The 22,254-nt window shown below is 40.1% G+C and overlaps 1 protein-coding gene across 1 annotated transcript in view; it reads right to left on the bottom strand.

Moving 5' to 3' along the window:
• Positions 1 to 2,292: 2,292 nt before the first annotated feature.
• Positions 2,293 to 22,254, bottom strand: part of UBE2N (ubiquitin conjugating enzyme E2 N) — a 41,865-nt gene continuing 21,903 nt past the window's right edge. The window contains exons 2-4 of the mRNA XM_005664262.4: positions 6,934 to 7,180; positions 6,631 to 6,771; positions 2,293 to 5,930 (exon numbers count right to left, since the gene is read on the bottom strand). Of these exons, the coding sequence (XP_005664319.3) occupies positions 5,890 to 5,930; positions 6,631 to 6,771; positions 6,934 to 7,180 (429 nt within the window). The 3' untranslated portion in view covers positions 2,293 to 5,889. The remainder of the gene's footprint in view (positions 5,931 to 6,630; positions 6,772 to 6,933; positions 7,181 to 22,254) is intronic.

The following is a 22,254-nucleotide window of genomic DNA, read 5'->3' as shown; positions in this document are numbered from 1 at the left end:
CTTAAATTCCTCCACTTCGATGTGGAGCAATTAATTATGATCCCAAAAGTTCTATTCTTCCCATTATCTGGAAATCACATTTCCTGGTTCTAATTAAACACCAGTCCCAGACAATGAAAGTGCTGTAAATCTTGCTTTTCTCAATTTTTACTCAAACTCATTCCTTAGTAAAATACTTGATTTGGCCATTAATGATGTATATCAAGAAATATGCCTCTTGATCTAGTTACTACACCAAGAGTCTTATCTCCAGTTGAGACATGGAAATAAAATGCCCAGACCCAAAGGGGTAATGTTTAGTAATACACATCCATATAATGGACTATTATACAGACACAAAAAGGACTTTCGAGTAATGATGCAGAGTAAACTGGTATGGCATTTTTGAGAGCAACCTCATAGTACCTACCAAAATTTTAAAAGCACATAACCCACCAATTCCACTTCCGGCAATCTAGTCAACAAAAACATTTCAAGTTGCACAATCAAAGTATGGTCAAAGATGTGTATTGCAATATTTGTAATACTGGCATCAATTTAAACACACAAATTGGGGGATTAAATTATGGTCATCTATTCAATAGCTAAGATACCAGAGGAATGTGCTGCCACAGATGGAGGTCCCCTCAATAATGCTAACTGAAAAATACTACACAGCATCACCGGTTAAAGGTCATACTTTTTAAAGGAGACTGCAGATTTTGGATTTTCTTTAAAAATCCTGTATCATTTTTAAAATGAACGTTCTGAGAAATTTTCAATGTGAAAATGTTCAATTATGAAAAACAAAAGAGGTTTGATAAATGGTCAATTTGTACATAATTTATCAAAACATGTATTACCAAAGCAGAAAAAGGAAAACCTGTACCACAGAGCTTTTTTATTACTGGAATAACAGTAACAGGTCACTTTTTCAAAGAGCTCAGAGGAGAGACAGGCACATCTTGGTTCTAACATGAGCAGTGAGTAACCAATCAATCCCTACCAAGGAGGGAGGGGGTAACTCAGCCTACTGGCCAAATGGAACCCCCAGCCTGTTTTTGTATAGCCCACAAGCTTACAATGTTTTTTACATTAGTGGTTGAAAAAAAAAGAAATACTGTGACATGTGAAAAAGTTTTATCAGAGCAGCGAACAGCATGACCGTTTGTTGAAAGTTGTCTACGGGATGCGTCCTCGCTCTGTTTGCAGAGTTGAGTAATTGACACAGACTGGCCTACAAAACCCAAAATATTTACTGTTTCAGAATGAGAAAAAACACAGACTGCAAGATTTGGTCCTACGCCTTTGGTTACTCACAGTCCCAATGCTTCCTGAAAAAAAACGTAAGCAAATCAGCACCAAGTTCAAATCCAGTGCAACCAACCTATCTTGTCTAAGCTTCTCTTGACAGGTTTAAGTCTTGAGTAGTCTACTCCTAAACATAAGCCAGAATACTTTGTAAACTCTCTTGGTTATAATGAAACTCAAGAGCTACTGGGGATTTATTGGAATTCTCTTAAATGGTGCAGCGGGTTAAAGGATGCAGCACTCAATGCGGCAGTTCAGGTCACTACTGTGGCACAGGTTCAATCCCTAGCCTGGGAACTTCCACGCACTATGGGCATGACCAAAAAGAAAATTATTGGGCTTTATTAATCTAGATCATCAACTACTTCCAAGAGTCACATGGTGGGTGAGAAGGGATCAGGAGTACGGAAATGCGCCAGTTATTCCACAATGGTAGGAACCTGAGGTCATCCACTAGTCATAATTTAAAAAAATTTTTCCCATAGATAAAAATGATTAGCAGAGGAGAAATGCTTAAGCTTCTTAATGAGCCAAAAACATAAAATGTACTTTTACACAGTCATGGGATTTCAATTGTTGCTCTGCTGCAAGAGGCAATAAGGATGATCTAAATGTTCAGACAACTACCATATGCTTCAACCAATCAGAAACTACTACATCAAATCCAGAGGCTCAGCTTGATTAGCAAGTCTACATTCATACCCTTGAAACACTTTACCAACTGGCGCAGGAGAAAAGCTGAAGGGGGGAAAGATGAAACTGGGGGGAGGAGGGAAGCCCCAAACTCTTCACATTGAGTTCTATACTGAACAGGAAAAATTTGGCCTAACTCCCACTTTCACAGCTAATAGGAACTTGCAGCCAAATTTGTAATACAAAGCTGCAGCAAAGCTAACTCTTGGAACAAATCCTCCCAATTTCCAACCTCCATGATAAAAAAAAAAGGAAATTAATGTGGGTGTGGGGGAATAGTTAAGGAAACAAAGTATCACCAAGTCTGGGTGGTGGAGTACAGATTTTTATTCTTAATATTTCTTTCATTACATTCAACATATTTTGCTTTTGTGAGCATTACGTCATTTAAAAATAAACCCCTGATATAATTCCTTAAACTAAGCAGCATGCTAAAGAGTTAAATGAAATGTGGGCCCCAGCCCCAAAATACATTATTCCAATGAAATATTACATTTTTCTTAAATAGACTGTTGAATTAGCTGCCCTATAATCATGGCGTTTCATCTTTTTGCCCAGCTTCTGTAGATAAGGCTGTATTTTTAAACCTTAGCTACTGCAACGAAAAATTGAAGTAGCCAAAAGACTCCTGAACCACTGAATAGAAAAATAAAGCCAATTCCCATCAGCCCTACAACACCATTTAGTCCCATTTAACTAGTAAAATTGTATTGATCGTATTTTATAGGACACCAGGTTACCCTCTCCTTTAATAGTGCTAAACCATAGCACCTATGGCTTTTATGTAATCAACATTTATTTTTAATATTTCTGACATTTTGTAGTAAAGTGTGTTCTTGGTCTAGAGCAGCGTTTAATTAAGTTCTACATATTTCAACTCTAAGCCTCACTAGGCAGCCTCTGAGAAGACCAACTAGTGTGGAGGCAAACTAATCACAGCAAAGGAAGCCACAAAAATTTTAAAATCACATGAAAAACACAAAGCTTTGATCAACACCTCAGGATTTCAGAAAGCTCCTGAAGAGGCAGAGCTGATTTTCAAGAAGCACTCTATCAATATATGCAGACTCTGTTTATGCTATTCCCTTGCCTGGAGGTGTTGAGTCCAGAAGAGCAGCCCCCGCAAGGACTAGCCTCCCTTCTCCGCCAGAGCTGCACCTGCACTTGGTCCACGCCCCTCCCATGTTAGATTAGAAGGGAAAGCCCCCTGCCATCCTCACTCACCTCAGCATCCCCAACGAGGAGTATACAGGGTTGGGCACGTATTAAGCACTCACTTGTTGAATAACTCTGTCCATAAGCTTAGGAGTCACAAAGTCAAAGGCTACAGGGAATGGGTCTATGAAAGGAGGTGGGCTGGGAGGAGGCTTTAGCTGGAGAGTCACTGGACTAAGAATGACAAGCTCTTCTTAGGATGACTGCTACTCAGCTCCTCCCAGCAGGTGCCCTGTACAAGGCAGGTCCTGTCTGCTGTGGCCAGAACTTCAGATCATTCCGATTATCAGAATTCTACATGTGACTCAATTTTTTTTAACTGTTGGCAATTGAATTCAGAATGTTTTAACCAACCACCCCGTGTGGGCCAAGGAAAACAGGCCACAGGGCCAGATGTAGCTGCCAGTTTTCGAACTCTATCTTGGCCTCTCCCAGAGCTCCTTAAATACTAAAAAAGCGCAGCGACACACTGGCTCTTGATGCAGCCCACTGGTTGAGAAAGCAAGTCTTACCCAAACAAGATGGGACTCATCAAAATTAAAAAGGAAAAAACCATGATGCCATTAAGTTAGGCATTCGTGTATTTGAAATGAAAACAGTGAATCATTCCATTTCAGAACTGCTGTAACTCAAAAACTCTGTATATTATCAGAGTCCTATTTTAGACACATTTTTGTAGAGCAATAGATTTAAATCTGGAATTTTAAAACTTACAAATTACTATGTAATACTAGGTAGCATCATGAGTGGTGCTACCTTCAATAAATAAAGCCTATCCCTATTAACGGCTTGAGTTTTCACTCATTTTGGCCCCAGAAAGAGATTCAGTTTCCTTAGCTGCAAGACAACCTTTAAACACCTTAAAAATTGTTATAAATGACAGTGGCTGTTAAGATTTACAGTATTAGGGTTATGAACAAGTTCATTCTAAATTAAACTAACATTTGTTTCCAAGAAATGCATTCATTTGGAAGGATACCAGTTACCAGTCATCAAAAACTTTTTGTATGTTGAAAATGTAATTTTAATAGATAATTCTTCATCTTACAGAGGAGCACAATAAAATACACCACATTCTGAAGAAACTCCAGAAGTTACGAGAATAAGAGTCGGGAACCAGAAGTTACGAGAATAAGAGTCGGGAAAATTAAGATGGGCTACAACATCCATTACCTTAAACTCCAAGAGACAAAGGTTCCAACTCACAGGTTAACATTTACATCCTTATAACTGACTACATTTAGGTCTTAAAAAGAACCAGAATCAGGAACTAGATATGGAGGGGTGGGAAAGAACAGTTTTGTGAGAACTCTGTCAATACAGAAAAAAATTTCTGAATATCAAATTAAAGAATAAAAGGAGCTCCTGGAGCAAATGTCAGAGGATGACAGTAAGAATCATTAACTGAGGATTTGATGCTAAGAAAGAAACCTTTCTGATGACACTTATGCAAGCTGGCTGCCTGAGATTTGCTTAGCACGTCTACAAGGAAGACTCGTAAATGCCTCAGCAAACCCCGCATGATTATCAGATTGGTGTTTCCTAGTAACATATACCAGTGGTCACACAGGAAATTCTGAGATAAGAACTAAGAGAAAGGTCATAACCCAAATGCCAGACACAAATGTGGCACGTGTCAAAGTCCCACACAAAGCCAGTCACAACGGTGGCTGTGCTGCGACTCTCCTATACAGTAATTTTCAAACACTGTGGCAAGACACTAATGATCGAACTAATCAGACGACACAAACACATTTATTTCAAATTTCTAGGAGGTAAAAAAATGTCAGATACCGATGCTTCAGGCATGCTCGGGCCAGCTTATAAATACTCCATTTAGTGATATCTTAACACCAATTTGCATCAGTGTAAAGACACTGGCAAAATCTCTCTCTTGCCATTCAATTTGTTAGGTGGTGAAGACTAAAACAGAATGTTCCATCAGTTTTAATTTTTAAATACGATTGTCACATTGGGAAAATGAAATAAACACAGTAAAATAAACTGTACAAAGGCAAAGTAGAATAACAAAAAATATTTTACTAAAACATAAGATTTACAGAAGTTTCCAGACAAGCCATACAAAATGGTCACAAGCTTTTTCCTGAAGGGAGGACTCTATACTTGACAGCAAAATCACAATGTTATTAGTGAGGGCTGTGATGTTTGTTTAATGTTCCCATTTTGGTTCAAACAATCAAGCTTGTCCATCTACAGCGTCTAAATAAAGTTAGACTTGGCTAGAGAGCATATTCTAAAGAAGTGGTTAGCTGCTTTTAACCAATGCAATTAGGTCACCATAAGAAGGGGGAAAGGAGCCCATAAAATTAAAACTACTCCCCCCCAAAAAAGAAAAACACCCACACCCCTGCAGCTAACCCTGACGACTACCTTCATTCACAGTGCTTTATACTTAAACCATGATGGGGGAAAGAATAAAAGCAGAGAGGGCCACTGCTTTTAAACGTTTCACAACAATCCGGATGGTACTTCTAGCCTCTGCTCATGCTTTACAACAGTGAATCAGGACAAGACATAGATTTGCTAATGTGCATTTAATCACCAAAGGACTGAAGATGTCTGGGCTTTTATTCTGTAATGTTTCTAAGACTGTGTCCATTAAATGCAAACAAAAAAGGAAGAAGTCTTGGCAGAACAGGAGAAGTGATGCACACTTGATGATCAATCGATTTAAATATTATTCATGGCATATAGCCTAGTCCATGCTCTAGCTGTAGGCAAAAACAAACACATAATTATTACTTTACTAGTTCAACATGTTCCTCTCCCAACTCTGTAGAAAGTAAACAAACACTATTAAGTGAACTGGAAATAGCTGCTGTAATCTCTTCAATTCATGCCATTTTATCTGGATCAAGGCAGAGAGATTGTCTACCTATTTAATTACCAAAACAAATCCAAAGTCCCAAAAGAGTTGTCTCCTTTTGTCTCCTTCATTTCTAGAAATATAACACTCCCCATTAATTTTGTTAAAATCTGTGGCAAGAAGAAACTTAATGATTTCAAATTCCCTGGTTATAATCTGACACATAGATTACAAAAAACAGCTCGAAAGAGTTTAAAGGTTTTCCATTGCCTTTATGTACTGCTAGATGTATGACAGGCACTCAAGTATTGGCTGCGGCTGTGGCTGTGGCGTAGGCCAATGACTCCAGCTCCAATTAGACGACTAGCCTGGGAACCTCCATATGCCATGGAGACCAAAAAAAAAAAAAAAAAGAAAGAAAGAAAGAAAGAAAAATTTGGGGAGCCATCTAAGAGGCCACAAGATGGAGTCTGAACATCTTTAAATACTATAAGGAAGGTCTAGTTTTTTTCTTGCTAAGACTCTGAAAGGAGTTTCTAAAAAGATAGTACAAGGTTGTTTCAAAAGTGGAAGTGGTGTGAAGTTCAAGAACGAATATTAAATACCTGTTTCTATGGCTTGGGCTTCGTTGGTCTTCCACTGCTCCGCTACATCATTTGCTAATGGATCATCTGGATTGGGAGCGCTTAACAAAGCCTGGATCGATAGCAGAACTGTGCGGATCTGCAGTGCTGGGGACCACTTATCTATGAAGGTAACAGGCCCAGAATGACCAAGCATGAAAAAACAGCCCCAGAACTGTTGCGTTTATTTAAGATAAAGCTATAATGTTTGGTTTCTCAAAATGGAATGCTTAGGAGAAAAAGGAGACCTCGTAAATAGAGTATAATGACAAAGATAACACTTACCTTTCAAAATATCTAAACATATTCTTCCCAACTTGTCTACATTAGGATGATAAATTTTGGTCATGAAACGGACTTTAGGGGCTGCCATTGGGTATTCTTCTGGAAGGAATAGTTCAAGTTTAAAAGTCCCTCCCTCAAAGGGGGAATCCTGGGGGCCAGCTATGACCACATGAAAATAACGAGCGTTGCTCTCATCTGGTTCTGCTTTAATGCCGGGAACTGGTTCTGCCAGCAAACGCTGGGTTTCCTACAAAGGAAAAACAACATATTTGTAAAACAAATGTCATTTGCTAAATATCAAAATAAAAATTAGAAAATCTATCTCCTTATACAGATGGCCAACAAGCACATGAAAAAAATGCTCAACATCACTGATTTAAGAGAAATGCAAATCAAAACTACTGTGAGATACCACCTCACACCAGTCTGAATGGCCATCATTAAGAAGTCCACAAATAACAAGTGCTGGAGGGGGTGTGGACAAAAGGGAACCCTCCTGCACTGTTGGTGGGAATGTAAACTGGTACAGCCACTATGGAGAACAGTGTGGAGATACCTTAGAAATCTATACATAGAACTTCCATATGACCCTGCAATCCCACTCTTGGGCATATATCCGGACAAAACTCTACTAAAAAGAGGCACATGCACCCACATGTTCATTGCAGCACTATTCACAATAGCCAAGACATGGAAACAACCCAAATGTCCATCGATAGATGACTGGATTTGGAAGATGTGGTATAGATACACAATGGAATACTACTCAGCCATAAAAAAGAACGACATAATGCCATTTGCAGCTACATGGATGGAACTAGAGACTCTTATACTGTGTGAAATGAGTCAGAAAGACAAAGACAAATACCATATGATATCACTTATAACTGAAATCTAATATACAGAACAAATGAACATGTCCACAGAAAAGAAAATCATGGACTTGGAGAATAGACTTGTGGCTGCCCAGGGGGAGAGGGAAGGAGTAGGAGGGATCAGGAGCTTGGGATTATTGGATATATCTTGGAATGGATTTACAAGGAGATCCTGCTGAGGAGCATCGAGAACTATGTCTAGATACTCATGTTGCAACAGAACAAAGGGTGGGAGGAAAAACATATACATGGATGTGTAACTTGGTCCCCATGCTGTACAGTGGAAAAAAATTAAAATAATAAAACAAGGGGAAAAAAAAGAAAGAAAATATATCTCTTGTAACTGGACATAAAAGAACCTCTCCAATCAATCTCCCAATGGATTTTTATTTAGCTTATAAAATGCGCAGTTCAAGGAAAAACTATTTAAAAAAATCACTATGAGCTGAAAGCTACTGTAAGCAAATAATAACGACCTTGTACACATTTCAGCTATAAGGGTCTCCAAATGTGTTGATAATAAAATTGGGTTAATGAGACTGGTTTTATACTCAAGGGAAAGAAAAGGGAAAAAAAAGAAAGCACTAGGATTACCACGATACTTAAGGCAACTTATTTACTCTGTATAAATGCTACTAAAACCAAGCCAGGTTTTTTTGTTAGTTTTCTGTTTTGTTTTTTGTTTTTTTGCTTTTTAGGGCCACACCAGCGGCATATGGAGGTTCCCAGGCTAGGTGTCTAATCAGAGCTACAGCTGCCAGCCTACACCACAGCTCATGGCAACGCCAGACCCTTAACCCATGGAGCGAGGCCAGGGGTCGAACACGCAACCTCATGGTTCCTAGTCAGATTCATTTCCACTGTGCCACAATGGGAATTCCAAAACCAAGCTAGCTTTCAAAGCCACTGAACATGTGCCCTCTGAAAAATCTAATGGAACAAAGGACAAGTGCCTAGGAACCTAACTAAAGGGGGGGGGGGGGGCCTAGAGAAATATACGCAACTGTGCTAATTAGTCTCTAAAACAGACAATGAGGAGTTCCCGTCATGGCTCAGTGGACGAACCCAACCAGTTTCCATGAGGCCGCAGGTTCGATCCCTGGCCTCGCTCAGTGGGTTAAGGATCTGGCATTGCCATGAGCTGTGGTGTAGGTCACTGATGCAGCTCCAATCGGGCATTGCTGTAGCTGTGGCACAGGCTGGCGGCCACAGCTCCCATTCAACCCCTAGCCTGGGATCCTTCATATGCTGCAGGCGCAATCCTTAAAAAACTAAATAAAATGAAATGAAATAAAATAGACAATGAGCGAGTTTCCTGGCGGCCTGGCAGTTAAAGATTTGGCAATGTCATTGCTGTGCCTCGGGTTCAATCCCTGGCTTCAGAACTTTCACATACCACAGGGGCAAGGGAAAAAAAAAAAAAAAAGACAACGAACCTTAAATGGACCCTTACTGCTCTCCAACAATCACTCATATTGTTAGTTCCATTCTTCCATCTCTCTCCCTATCTCCTAAATAACTGCGACATTCTTTCTCCTCTCTGTTCAAACTGCCAACATCTCCATCCATACATCCTCACTTTGGGCTGATAACTCTGTTTCGTATTTCACGACAAAATAGAAACTTCCCGAAGTTATCACTGTAGCATCTGTACACCAACCTGCATCTGTGTGCCCAAGTGCTCTGCCTTTTCTCCTGGCAGTCATTCTAGGCTAAGGCCACGCTCTCCTCTCGATCTTAGCTCCTTCTCACCTACTAAAGGACATCGCTCTAGCATCTCTTCTTCTCTCTCTTCAATCACCAGTTCCCCCTCTTTATTGGATCTTTCCCCAAACTGTACAGACTCACTATAATTACTCCCCCAAAGAGACCTGGCTCTCCTCCACCAGCTACTGCCCCACTGACTGGCTCTTCTTTGAAAGTTACCTATACTCGCTTGTCTCTAATGGCTCTCCTCCCCTCCTATCTTCAAAACAACTCAAAACAACTCTACAATCAGGCTCCAGCTTGCCGAGGTCACCAATGATTCCTATGTGGTTAAATCAAAGGGCTAATGCTTTATCTTAACCGACTTCGATGCAATATCTGACCCAACTGATCTGCCATCTCCTGGTGAGGCTGCATCCAGCTTCCTGCAGCCACACTCTCGGGATTCTCTTCCTACTTGCATGGGAGCAGCCTCCCTGCTGACCCCTCCCTACTTGCACAACACTCCAGCATTTAGGTGCTCCAGGGCTCCATCCCAGGTCTTCTCTGCCTACACACTTCCAGAGCGATCTCATCTCATCCAATGAACTGAAATAGTAAACACACTTCCTATGTGCCCAAGCCTCCCCAAATACATATCCGACACAGATTTCTCCCCAAGCGTGCCTCTTCTATCCGTAACTGTGGGACAGCGCCCCTCAAACGCCTAACAGTCACCCCCCACTCAGCACGATCTTTGACACCTTCAAAGTGCCCCTCCCCCCAAGCATTCTGCAAGTCAGTTACTGAGAAATCCACCCTGTCAAATGGTTGACCATTGCCTTCATAACCCACCCATCTAACCTGATAAGCACATTCGGTTGGCTTGAACTTCAAATCTACCCATGACTGGCCAGACGTCTCTTCACTCCACTGCTACACCTCTGATCCAAGCCATCAAGGGCTCTCCCCTGGCAAAGGGCAAGAGATAACCAACTTGTTCTCTCCGCTTCTGCCTTGCACTCCTCACCCCACTGCCATGCCCATCTCTATTCTACAGACCTTTTCAAAAGCAAAAACCGTATAATTCCACACCCCCCCCCCAAAAAAAGAGGCTTCACATGATCCCCTCACGCCACCTATCCCTCAGGCCTTCGGCTCAGCTTTCCTCGTCCTGTCTCCCACCTCCACCCGGACCTTCCAGCCAGATGAACTGCTCTGTAGTCCTTCAGCCTGCCAGGCATCCTCTTCCCTCAGGGGCTTTACAAAGGGTTCCCTCTTCCCTTTCCACAGAGCTGGAACCCTCAGCTCTGAGGGTCTTCATTCAAATCTATTTTCTCAGTGAAGCCTCTACAATTCAACATGCAGACCCCAATCCAGCCTATCCCACACCCTCCTTCTATCCCTGCTCCCCCACTACTTCATCTCCAGGGCCTCCAAACACACTGCATATGGCACTCACTCCGCTCAGAATGGAGGGAAAAGGGAGACCTGCGTTCATTTACTGCTACAGCCGCAGCGTCTGGCACAGTACCCAGCGCCACAGAGGTTTGCAAAATACTTGCTGAATTATCCATCTACGTGATGTTACAAAGAACAAGGTATAAACGATCAGAAATTTCATCTTTAATGTTAAAACAGGGTTATTCCGTGAACGACATCACAATAGAAAACAAAAGGATCCAGTCAGGCATGGGAAGATATAATCTAATTTCTGTTTACAAATTTAGCCAGAAAAATGCTAATATTCAATACACGAACTGACAGTAGTGAGTGTAGTTTTACATATTAGTAACAATATATTGTCAACATTTTGAATAAGTACATATAGTCAAAAACACCTAAAACACTTCTGTATTTAAGCTTTTAGGTATGAAAAATAATGAATGAGAATAATGTATTTACACTGCCTTTACTTAAGAAAAATTATACACCTTCCACCACTTCATTCTACAGCCTGCAGTGTATACACTAAAAAAAAAAATTTCTCTGTCAGCACAATTATATACTGAAATAATCATAAGATGGAACTACAAAATCTAATCCTTCCCCAAAATGCGTTAAACCCACAGGCATTTAAAGTAATGTTTTTAGTAATAGTTTTAACTCAAGACTAATTTTTGTTTTGTTTTAATCATAGCAATGCAAGGGCAATTCAGATCCTGAAATGCTAAAAACTACTTTCAGCAAAATATTCTGTAGATTCAAAGAAAAACATTTCCAGAGCATTAAAGATCTCAGGAGGCAATAAAGCAGCCTCCCATCTTGGGAAGTCCTCCAACAGGTAACTGGAACAAAAGAGGCTGGTTTTCACCTTTAGGGAAAAAGCAAAGACCGGGATGAACAAAAGGAGGAAATGAATGAGAAAAGAAGGAAAACTGCTTGAATTTTGACTCCGCACCTCCATTCTTTTGTTTTATCCCAAGTCCTCATATTTTTAGAAAGCCATAAAGAAGGAGGGAGAAAGAAAAAAAACAGAGAGAGAGAGAAAGCTGGGGCCCAAGGGCCCCAAAACACCACTCCTAGTTAGATAAAATAGTAGCAGCTCTATTCAAAGCTATAAAAAGCTGCCAGAAGGGCCTCCAAGATCACATCCAAAAATAGCTTCAAATCACTCTCAGAGCATAGCTCTGTCAGAGACAGACAGGGCATTCATTTCCTCATCTTCAGTTCACTCCCCAAATCAGATAATCTTTCTAAAGAAGGTACGTATTGAAACACACCAAGTGGCCTGATCAAGCATAAGGCGTAATCGGAACACACTGTAGAATAAGCTCTTAGGTACAGAAAATTTTTTGAAATAGTTTTTACATGGTCTCAAGTCCTAATGGATTTGGATATAATGAATAGATGAATAATTATCTGACTACAGAGCACTGATTTCCCAAACAAACCCATAGCATAAATTACAGGAGGAAAAAAAAGAATAAAACCCAAACCAAATGGAACAACCCTTCCATAGAAGTCGTTGTAAATTTTTTCCCCTACAAAGGCAAAAACTGGGAAGGAAACATTCAGAAGTCAGTTGCATTTCTGTATACCAGCAATGAAACATTAGAAAAGGAATACAAAAATATGATACCTTTTAAAATTGTACCTCACAAAATCAAATACTTCGGAATACACCTGACCAAAGAGGTAAAGGACCTATATGCCGAGAACTATAAAACTTTAATCAAAGAAATCAAAGAAGATGTAAAGAAATGGAAAGATATTCCATGTTCCTGGATTGGAAAAATCAATATTGTGAAAATGGCCATCCTACCTACCCAAAGCAATCTACAGATTCAATGCACTCCCTATCAAATTACCCATGACATTTTTCACAGAACTAGAACAAACAATCCAAACATTTATATGGAACCACAAAAGACCCAGAATCGCCAAAGCAATCCTGAGAAACAAAAACCAAGCAGGAGGCATAACTCTCCCAGACTTCAAGAAATACTACAAAGCCACAGTCATCAAAACAGTGTGGTACTGGTATCAAAACAGACAGACCGACCAATGGAACAGAATAGAGAATCCGGAAATAAACCCTGACACCTATGGTCAATTAATCTTTGACAAGGGAGGCAAGAACATAAAATGGGAAAAGGAAAGTCTATTCAGCAAGCATTGCTGGGAAACCTGGACAGCTGCATGCAAAGCAATGAAACTAGAACACACCCTCACACCATGCACAAAAATAAACTCCAAATGGCTGAAAGACTTAAATATACGACAGGACACCATCAAACTCCTAGAAGAAAACATAGGCAAAACACTCTCTGACATCAACATCATGAATATTTTCTCAGGTCAGTCTCCCAAAGCAATAGAAACTAGAGCAAAAATAAACCCATGGGACCTCATCAAACTGAAAAGCTTTTGCACAGCAAAGGAAACCCAAAAGAAAACAAAAAGACAACTTACAGAATGGGAGAAAATAGCTTCAATGATGCAACTGACAAGGGCTTAATCTCTAGAATATATAAGCAACTTATACAACCCAACAGCCAAAAAACCAATCAATCAATGGAAAAATGGGCAAAAGACCTGAATAGACATTTCTCCAAAGAAGATATACAGATGGCCAACAAACACATGAAAAAATGCTCAACATCGCTGATTTATAAGAGAAATGCAAATCAAAACTACCATGAGATACCACCTCACACCAGTCTGAATGGCCATCATTAATAAATCGACAAATAACAAGTGCTGGAGGGGCTGTGGAGAAAAGGGAACCCTCCTGCACTGTTGGTGGGAATGTAAACTGGTACAGCCACTATGGAGAACAGTTTGGAGATACCTTAGAAATCTATACATAGGGAGTTCCCGTCGTGGCGCAGTGGTTAACGAATCCGACTAGGAACCATGAGGTCGCGGGTTCGGTCCCTGCCCTTGCTCAGTGGGTTAACGATCCGGCGTTGCCGTGAGCTGTGGTGTAGGTTGCAGACGCGGCTCGGATCCTGCGTTGCTGTGGCTCTGGTGTAGGCCAGTGGCTCCAGCTCCGATTGGACCCCTAGCCTGGGAACCTCCATATGCCGTGGGAGCGGCCCAAAGAAATAGCAAAAAAAGACAAAAAAAGACAAAAAAAAAAAAAAAGAAATCTATACATAGAACTTCCACATGACCCTGCAATCCCACTCTTGGGCATCTATCCGGACAAAGCTCTACTTAAAAGAGACACATGCACCCGCATGTTCATTGCAGCACTATTCACAATAGTCAGGACATGGAAACAATCCAAATGTCCATCGACAGAGGATTGGATTCGGAAGATGTGGTATATATACACAATGGAATACTACTCAGCCATAAAAAAGGATGACATAATGCCATTTGCAGCTACATGGATGGAACTAGAGACTCTCATCCTGAGTGAAATGAGTCAGAAAGACAAAGACAAATACCACATGATATCACTTATAACTGGAATCTAATATCCAGCACAAATGAACATCTCCTCAGAAAAGAAAATCATGGACTTGGAAAAGAGACTTGTGGTTGCCTGATGGGAGGGGGAGGGAGTGGGAGGGATCGGGAGCTTGGGCTTATCAGACACAACCTAGAATGGATTTACAAGGAGATCCTGCTGAACAGCATTGAGAACTATGTCTAGATACTCATGTCACAACAGAAGAAAGGGTGGGGGGAAAAACTGTAACTGCAATGTATACATCTAAGGATAACCTGACCCCCTTGCTGTACAGTGGGAAAATAAATAAATAAATAAATAAATAAAAAAGAGAGAGAACAAATGAAAAAAAAAAAAAAAAAAACTGGGAAGGAAATAAAAGCCTTCCTGCTACTACTCACACCGAGAAATGTGCAACACATTCTAGCTTTACACTATTCTTTTGTAGACAGTGATGTATTAAGTCTAGAAGTACTGGGCTAAAGTTACTACAGTGTTGGCTTAACTATATTTCTGAGGAGGTAATTTACAAGGCTCGGCGCCTCAGCTTCCTCAACCACATCGTTAGCCTCTCGTGCAGAGGTGCTATGAAAATTAAATGAGAGAACACTGTAAAAGGACTTGACAAATGAAGTCACATGAGAAGACTACAGTCATATATAACCAATTACAAGAGAATGCAGGGTAAGAACAAAGCACAGTAACAAATCTCAAGATTTATTAAGTGTTCCTAAAAAAAAGAGACTAACATCTAGTTGCACTTTGTGACCCTACTTGTTTAAAAGCAATCCTGGGACTGGATCCCAGGTAGAATTTTAGCTCAGATCATGCAAAATAAAAGGTAATACATTTCCCATCACGGCTTAGCAGAAACGAATCTGACTAGTAACCATGAGGACACAGGTTCGATCCCTGGCTTCCATCTGGGGTTGCTGTGGCTGTGGTGTAGGCCAACAGCTCCAGCTCTGATTCAAACCCTAGCCTGGGAACCTCCATATGCCAGAGGTGCAGCCCTAAAGAAAAACGAAAAAAAGAGAAAGTAACGTAGACTATGTTTAGGAAATCGGTTGCTAAAAAGTAGAAACGGAAGTACATAAAAATAGAGTATGAATTTAAGTGGCAACACAATTAAGGTCTCAAGGAAACTACCTCGTCTTACAGAATGCATACAGCAGTTCATGCTACAAATACTTTAAGAAGGAATTAAAAAACACATCAAACTGATCTGATCAGGACAGATCTACTGGGACTCAAAAGAGCAAAATCCCAGAAATACACCACAGTAAATTACAACACTTGACATGCTGTCAACTAACTCTGTTAACTAGTTTTCCCATTTTTAGGTTCAATAATAATGTGTGCAATACGAAAAATTGTAAATTGTACACATTTTAAGGCAATGAATTATGTACAGTAAAATTTTAGATAATAAATAGTATCCTTAGAAAAAGAGTGATAATTTGTGGAGTTCCCAATGTGGCCCAGTGGGTTAGGGATCCAGGGTTGCTGCAGTTGTGGCTGTGGCTTGGCCTGGGAACTTTCATTGCCATGGGTGTGGCCAAAGGGGAAAAAAAGTTATCATCTACATATGAGAAAAAATTGTCCTATTATTAACTATATATACCCCCACCACATTTTATCTATAGCGATTAGGTTTTCTTCCTCCCCATAACAGAATATTCTCTGAAGAAAAAAGAAAACAAAGCAAAATCTCCTGTGATGCAGTAGATTAAGGATCTAGCATTGTCACTGCAGTGGCTTGGGTCACTGCTATGCCACAGGTTTGATCCTTGATCTGGGAACTTCCACGTGCCCGTGTGCAGCCAAAATAAATAAATTAATACAACAGAATATTCTCTAAACACAAAACTGCAATTGTGGATCTTTTAGCTCATCTCACCTAGATGTGACTATACTCGATTTTCATTATCACAAAAATGTCATAAAATTGAGAGGTGCCTCAATGATGCCTATTCTGTCCACTCCAACCTACCACTACATCTTTAAGTGATTCTAAAATACTAACAGGGGCTCCTTTTAGGGGATTATTAATCAAGCAAGTTGATTTTTCATTATACAAACTGTAAACCACCTGAGGGCATCTATGAGTTCACCCTCAATTAGTAAGTAGACATTTTAAAAATGTCACCAATGACATTTGAGTATCATGCCCTTAACATTTCATCCATGAGCCCTATGATTTTTACCATGATTTTGCTTAATGCAATGAATTTGGAACACATCTCATTATAGTAAAACTGACTACATGTACTCTAGCTGCCATTAGGAACGGAACCAAAGTTGTGCTCCATTTCCTCATTACATTACTTCCTTACAAATCATAAGGCCAGCTAAAGGTATATACCATGATAAAAATGGCCAGTGAATGCTTTCCCTTCGAATGGCTGTTCAAAAGAAATATGTGAGCCATATGTCTAATTACAAATTTTCTAGTAGCCACATTAAATAGCAATGTGGTCATACACACTGTCATATAAAATAGATGATTAATGACAAACTACCGTATAGCACAGGCAAATCTACTCAAGAGTCTGTAATGACCTATATAGGAAAAAAGAATGGATATATCTACATGTATGACTAACTCATTTGCTGTACACCTGAAACTAACACAGCACGGTAAGTCAACCATACTCCAATAAAATCAGTAAACCAACAGTTTTACTGGGAACGTCCATATGCCGCAGGTGTGGCCAAAACAAGAACACTGCATGAACAAACATTTACTCAAATAAGGCAAGTGCCTGATGAAATACGGATTAATCAGTGAGGAATAATTTGAATTTTTATGGTCCACACCACCCCCTAGTGGACACAAGACCTCTTCTACTTAAGCCAACACGTTTTGCCTTGCAAATGAAAAAACTGATTTTCATAAAAGTTACATTAGGAGAGTATTCTAATATCCCCCGCAAAGTGACACCCGAGAGACAGGCTGTGGGCTACACATCTCTCTGCCCTAATTTTTCTCATCAATCCAAAACCAGATCCATACTTCTGTTAAGTTCGGCGAAAACAAATGGAGATTTGGGAGCCAAAGAGGGACTTTTCAAAAGCTACGTATTATCTCACTAACTCATTTCTCATGTCTGAATTAGTCTGAAAGCATCTCCCCTGCACTTTCAGTTTCCTGTGCGTTAATTAACCTCCATTTTTCTTTCTAGAACTAGCATAGTAACTGCTGGTGTACTTGTGGAACCCTAAACTACTTGAAGACGGGAACTCTAGAGCAGGCAAATGGTGGCAGGAAGGGCTAAATGAAGGTTTGTCTCATGAATAAACGCATGCATATTCGGGTTCCACACAGAGCTGATGAGAAGGGTGACTGTACCTGATGTGGTAGTTGGTAACTTCCATCCCAGGAATGGCATTTACAATTACTCCACTCGCTGACAGCAGACAAAATCTGAAAATCCTATTAACAAACTGTTCATCCAACAAGTAAAACTATTACACTGAACTCCTTGATTTCTTTGTCTACTACCCACCAATTCTTTTGCCCCACTAAACACATCAGGTTAAACAGGTAGTCTGTTTCTTTTCCTCCCCTCACCACTACTCTGTGAGTACCACAAGGACAAGGACACTGTGATTATCAAGCGATGTTTGCAGAAATGCAGAGAATCAATAAAAGCTCAAGTAATGAAAACAAACTAGGTCAGGGAGTTCCCTGGTGGTCTAGTGGTGAGGATTCAGTGCTTTCAGGGCTTCGGCCTGGGTTCAATCCCTGGTCTGGGAACTGAGATCCCACATCAAACTGCTGTACTCCATGGCTAAAAACAAAGACAAACCCCAAACACTAGGTCAAATACTGATTTAAGTGCTCTAAATGTATTTTTAACACATTTAAACCTAGATGCATTTTACAAATGAGGAAAATGAGGAACTAAGAGTGACCTCTTGCAGTATAATCAAAGCTAACAAGTGACAGAGCCAGGTTTAAAATCCAGGCTATTGGGTTCTACCTAATCTAGATTCAGAGTCTATTTTCGTAATCTCAGTGGTATAGAGAAAGGCAATTAACAATACGAACAGTAAATGTCAAATGTTTGGCAGGACAATAAACAGCACAGGAGTTAAGGAAAGGCTTAATGGTCATCAAGAAGTGCTTCGTGGAAGAGATAAATTAAAATATGTCACTTTTCTTTTCTTTTGGGACTGTCAAGTGAAGAAGTATAATCTTATTAAATGAAGTAGAAAAAAATTGCTTTAAAAATTGGCTATACCATTTTAACCTCAAACTGTTACATGGTAAGCCATTTGCCTCTGATACTGCACAAACCATTTTGCTCTGAAATGTTGTGACTTTGAAATATGAATTTACTAAATAATGTATTAATTCCTTACTTTGCACATCAACTAACTCTAAGAGAGTCCCTTACCACCACCACCCCAACCCCTGGAATTTATTTCATTGTGAATAAAAAGTACACATAAATGTCAGTTTTTGAAGGACTCAGTTTAGAATGAGTATGTCAAGGTCTTAGAGAAGATACAAGAGTGAGTGAAGGACAAAAGAACTAGATTGGGGCCCTATTATTTCTTGGATATTTCTAAAGGCATTTGAAAAGTTTTCTGGAAAGATAGAGACTTTACATCTCTATCTCTTTTCACCTGTTTTTCTGGAAAGATTTCTAAATATTGGCATCACAGGTAGACAGTATCAACTACTCTTTCACATAACACTCATGAAATTCTTGGTCACAAAAATGTCCTCTGAATACCCAGCGCTGTAATTAATATTCTTGGAAGCTATGTTTCTCCATTTCTATTGGTTTCTTATTTGATGGATGCTGTAACACCTTATGGTCTGAACTTACCAGCTCAAAAGATACAAAGAAGCCTTTGGTGATTTGAATAATGTAACTATCTCAGAACTCTGAATGAAGAAAGGACTAATAATTTTGTAACGCTTCATCATTGAGACAGCTGCTCTGTGGAAATATTTAAAGCACTATTAACAAACCATTTAAAGGAAAAAACGTGTATGTTTGCGATTCTGGGAGGGAATATGTAACTTAGCAGGTGGGGGAGGAAAAGTCTTCTGAATTCATCTTGAATGCATATAGGGAAATTTTTTAAATACCTGTTTCTGTATGATGAACACTCAAATTATGAGTGATGCATTAGCAAAAACCAGTGAACATGTACTTTTAAAACTCAGCTTCTGGAGTTCCTGCTGTGGCACAGTGGTTAAAAACATGACTGTAGCGGCTGGAATTGCTACAGAGGCGTGGACTGAATCCTCAGCCTGGTGGCACAGTGGGTTAAAGGATCCACTGTTGCCATAGCTGTGGTGTAGGCGGCAGCTAGTAGGATTTGATCCCTGGCCCAGGGAACTTTCATATGTTTCCGATGCCACAAAATAGACAAGAAGAAAACACCCCCCCCCTCAAGCTTTTATGTTAGATATGATCCAAACTGTAGGTTTCTTTCTTTCTCAAAATTTTAACTTGTTATTTGAAGTTGATAGTTTACTTTAAGGCCCTTATGTGTAAGTTCAGCCACTTGTCTACAAATCTGTCCACTCTTAAGCAATGGTAAAAACTCTCCATTCATTCTTATCTTCCTTCCTCTCGTTTAGTGCAATATTCAAGTCGGGAGTTTAAGAAGGTGGAAATCTGAACTACTGTAGAAAACAGAAAAACTCATCTATGGGCACACAGAAGGCCTGCCTGGCAACATAAGGCAAAATGAGGTTCATGGCAGATATCTGTCATTCTTTTTGGCCACCGACTGCTGGAACACCCTTGTTTGGGAATCACACTCACCAACTTTTAGGGATCCCCACCTCTCTCAATAGTACCTTAGTCTTATTTTCTAACTCTCTTGCAATCCAGCATATGAGACCCAGGCTCAGTCAAAACCTATGCCTCAGAGATAAGAAATAAAGACCCATTCCGGCAAGGAAAACACTGGTTACTTCTAGACAGCCAAGTGCAGCCTCCTCTACTTGGCATCAGCAACAGCACTGCAGCCTGTGTGGCATTCGATGTCTGCAGAGAATGAAGGCTGTGCTGTCAATCTGAGCCTTGCTCCTGACTGCCTCTCTCTCGGGTGCTCCCAAAGACCGTGTGAGGTATCTAGTAACTCCATAAATGCTACCTCAGCTTAAAATAGCCAAAGTTGGATTCTGTTGCTTGCTAAAAATAAAGTCTAAACTAGATAGAAAAGCAAGTGAAGGAAGGGTTAAGAGTTAACAGACTGGGGGGAGAAGGGTGGAAATGAAGGGTTAAGTTAAGAAGCTACCTCTTTGGGATTAACTGGACCAAAGGAGAGCACTGAAGTTGGCTAATCTCATTATCAAAGAACTTCTACCTAGTTTAAGAGCCTCTGAAGAGGGAGCTGATTTCATATGAGAGAGCTAACTTCAACTAGGCAGCCTGGTGTATCTACAGCTACAGACTTAGAGCTAGGAATCTGAATTTCATCCCAGTTCTAATTGTATCAAATTGTTATAAAACCACACTAACTCATTTACCTGCCTAACTTCTTAAAATTTAGTCCCTTGGACATTTCAAAGGTTCTCTCTAAGCACTATACTTAGCTGAACATTTTATCATTGGAATGGCTTAAATCTTACTGCTATAGTCTTCCTTTTGCTGGAAGGTTCCCTTTTGTCATACTTTTTTTTTTTTTTTTTTTTTTTTTGGCCAGGCTTGCAGCATGTGGAAATTCCCAGGCCAGGGACTGGACACACGCCACAGCAGCAACCCAAGCACACTCACTGCAGTGACAATGTCCACTCAACTCCCTCCTTTTTTACTTTTTAACCTTGTAATTACTGTTCACTACTCAATATTTCATCTTCCTTGCTGAGGAAAGAGATATTATGAACATACTATATAGTCAGCATCCATGCCAATTTTTGTTTTTGTTTTTTAGGGCCACACCTGTGGCACATGGAAGTTCCCAGGCTAGGGGTGGAAGTGGAGATGCAGCCACCAGCCTAAGTAGGATTCAAGCCGAGTCTGCAACCTACACCACAGCTCATGGCAACACCTGATTCTTAACCCACTAAGCAAGGCCAGGCATCGAACCCAAATCTTCATGGATCCCAGTCAGGTTCATTTCCACTGAGCCACAACAGGAACTCCCATGCCAATTCTTAACATCTAAATAGGGTAGAAATTTGTTGCTTTATGGTGCCTGCTTTTTCCCAAGTTTATTTCACTTTCCTATTAAAGAAAAGTACATATGAAATCACCTTAAAATTGGCCATATTCCTAATAACAGAAATCTGATTAACATTCTAGTACATTTATATTTGTTGTGATAAAGACAAATGTCCTTAAGAATACTTTAATATGGGAGTTCCCTGGTGGCTCAGCAGGTTAAGGATCCAGGATCCTCTGAGCAGGACACTGGACTTTCAGAGGCTAAAGAACTGGAGAGCTAGATAAATTTAGTTAGAACCAAGGTGCAGGGACTGACAACTAGATTAATCCTTAAAACTGAATTGGATGTTGACATACATTGTTTCATTTAATCCTCAGAAATGTACACAGAAACCTAACAAGTTGAAGAACACTGAAGAGAAATCCCCTCTGGAGTCAAGGGCTCTTTCCACACCTCACAGTTAGAACTGGAATCCTCAGTATCCAGCAGTGCTTCACACCTCTACTCACATTAGGTGAATGACGAAGAGTTTAGAGTTAAAAGGTGTATCAGAGATCAAAACGGAAAGTATACCTCTTAATTTGCTCTGGTGGTTTATCCTTAGAACTGACAAAGACCCACCAAGGATAGGTGGAACTCATCTCCCTTAGCATTTTCTCTAATTCCACTTCCTTCTTGACTGTCCCAGCTTGAAGATATGCATTCCATCTTTCCTGA

This window comes from Sus scrofa, chromosome 5, assembly GCF_054392235.1.
Source record: "Sus scrofa isolate SSC_HxYL_T2T_F1_AM1 chromosome 5, Sscrofa_HxYL_maternal_Yorkshire_Landrace_v2.0, whole genome shotgun sequence".
NCBI lineage: Eukaryota > Metazoa > Chordata > Mammalia > Artiodactyla > Suidae > Sus > Sus scrofa.
Note: the sequence above shows the minus strand (reverse complement) of the source record. Positions and strands in the feature narration are given on the sequence as shown.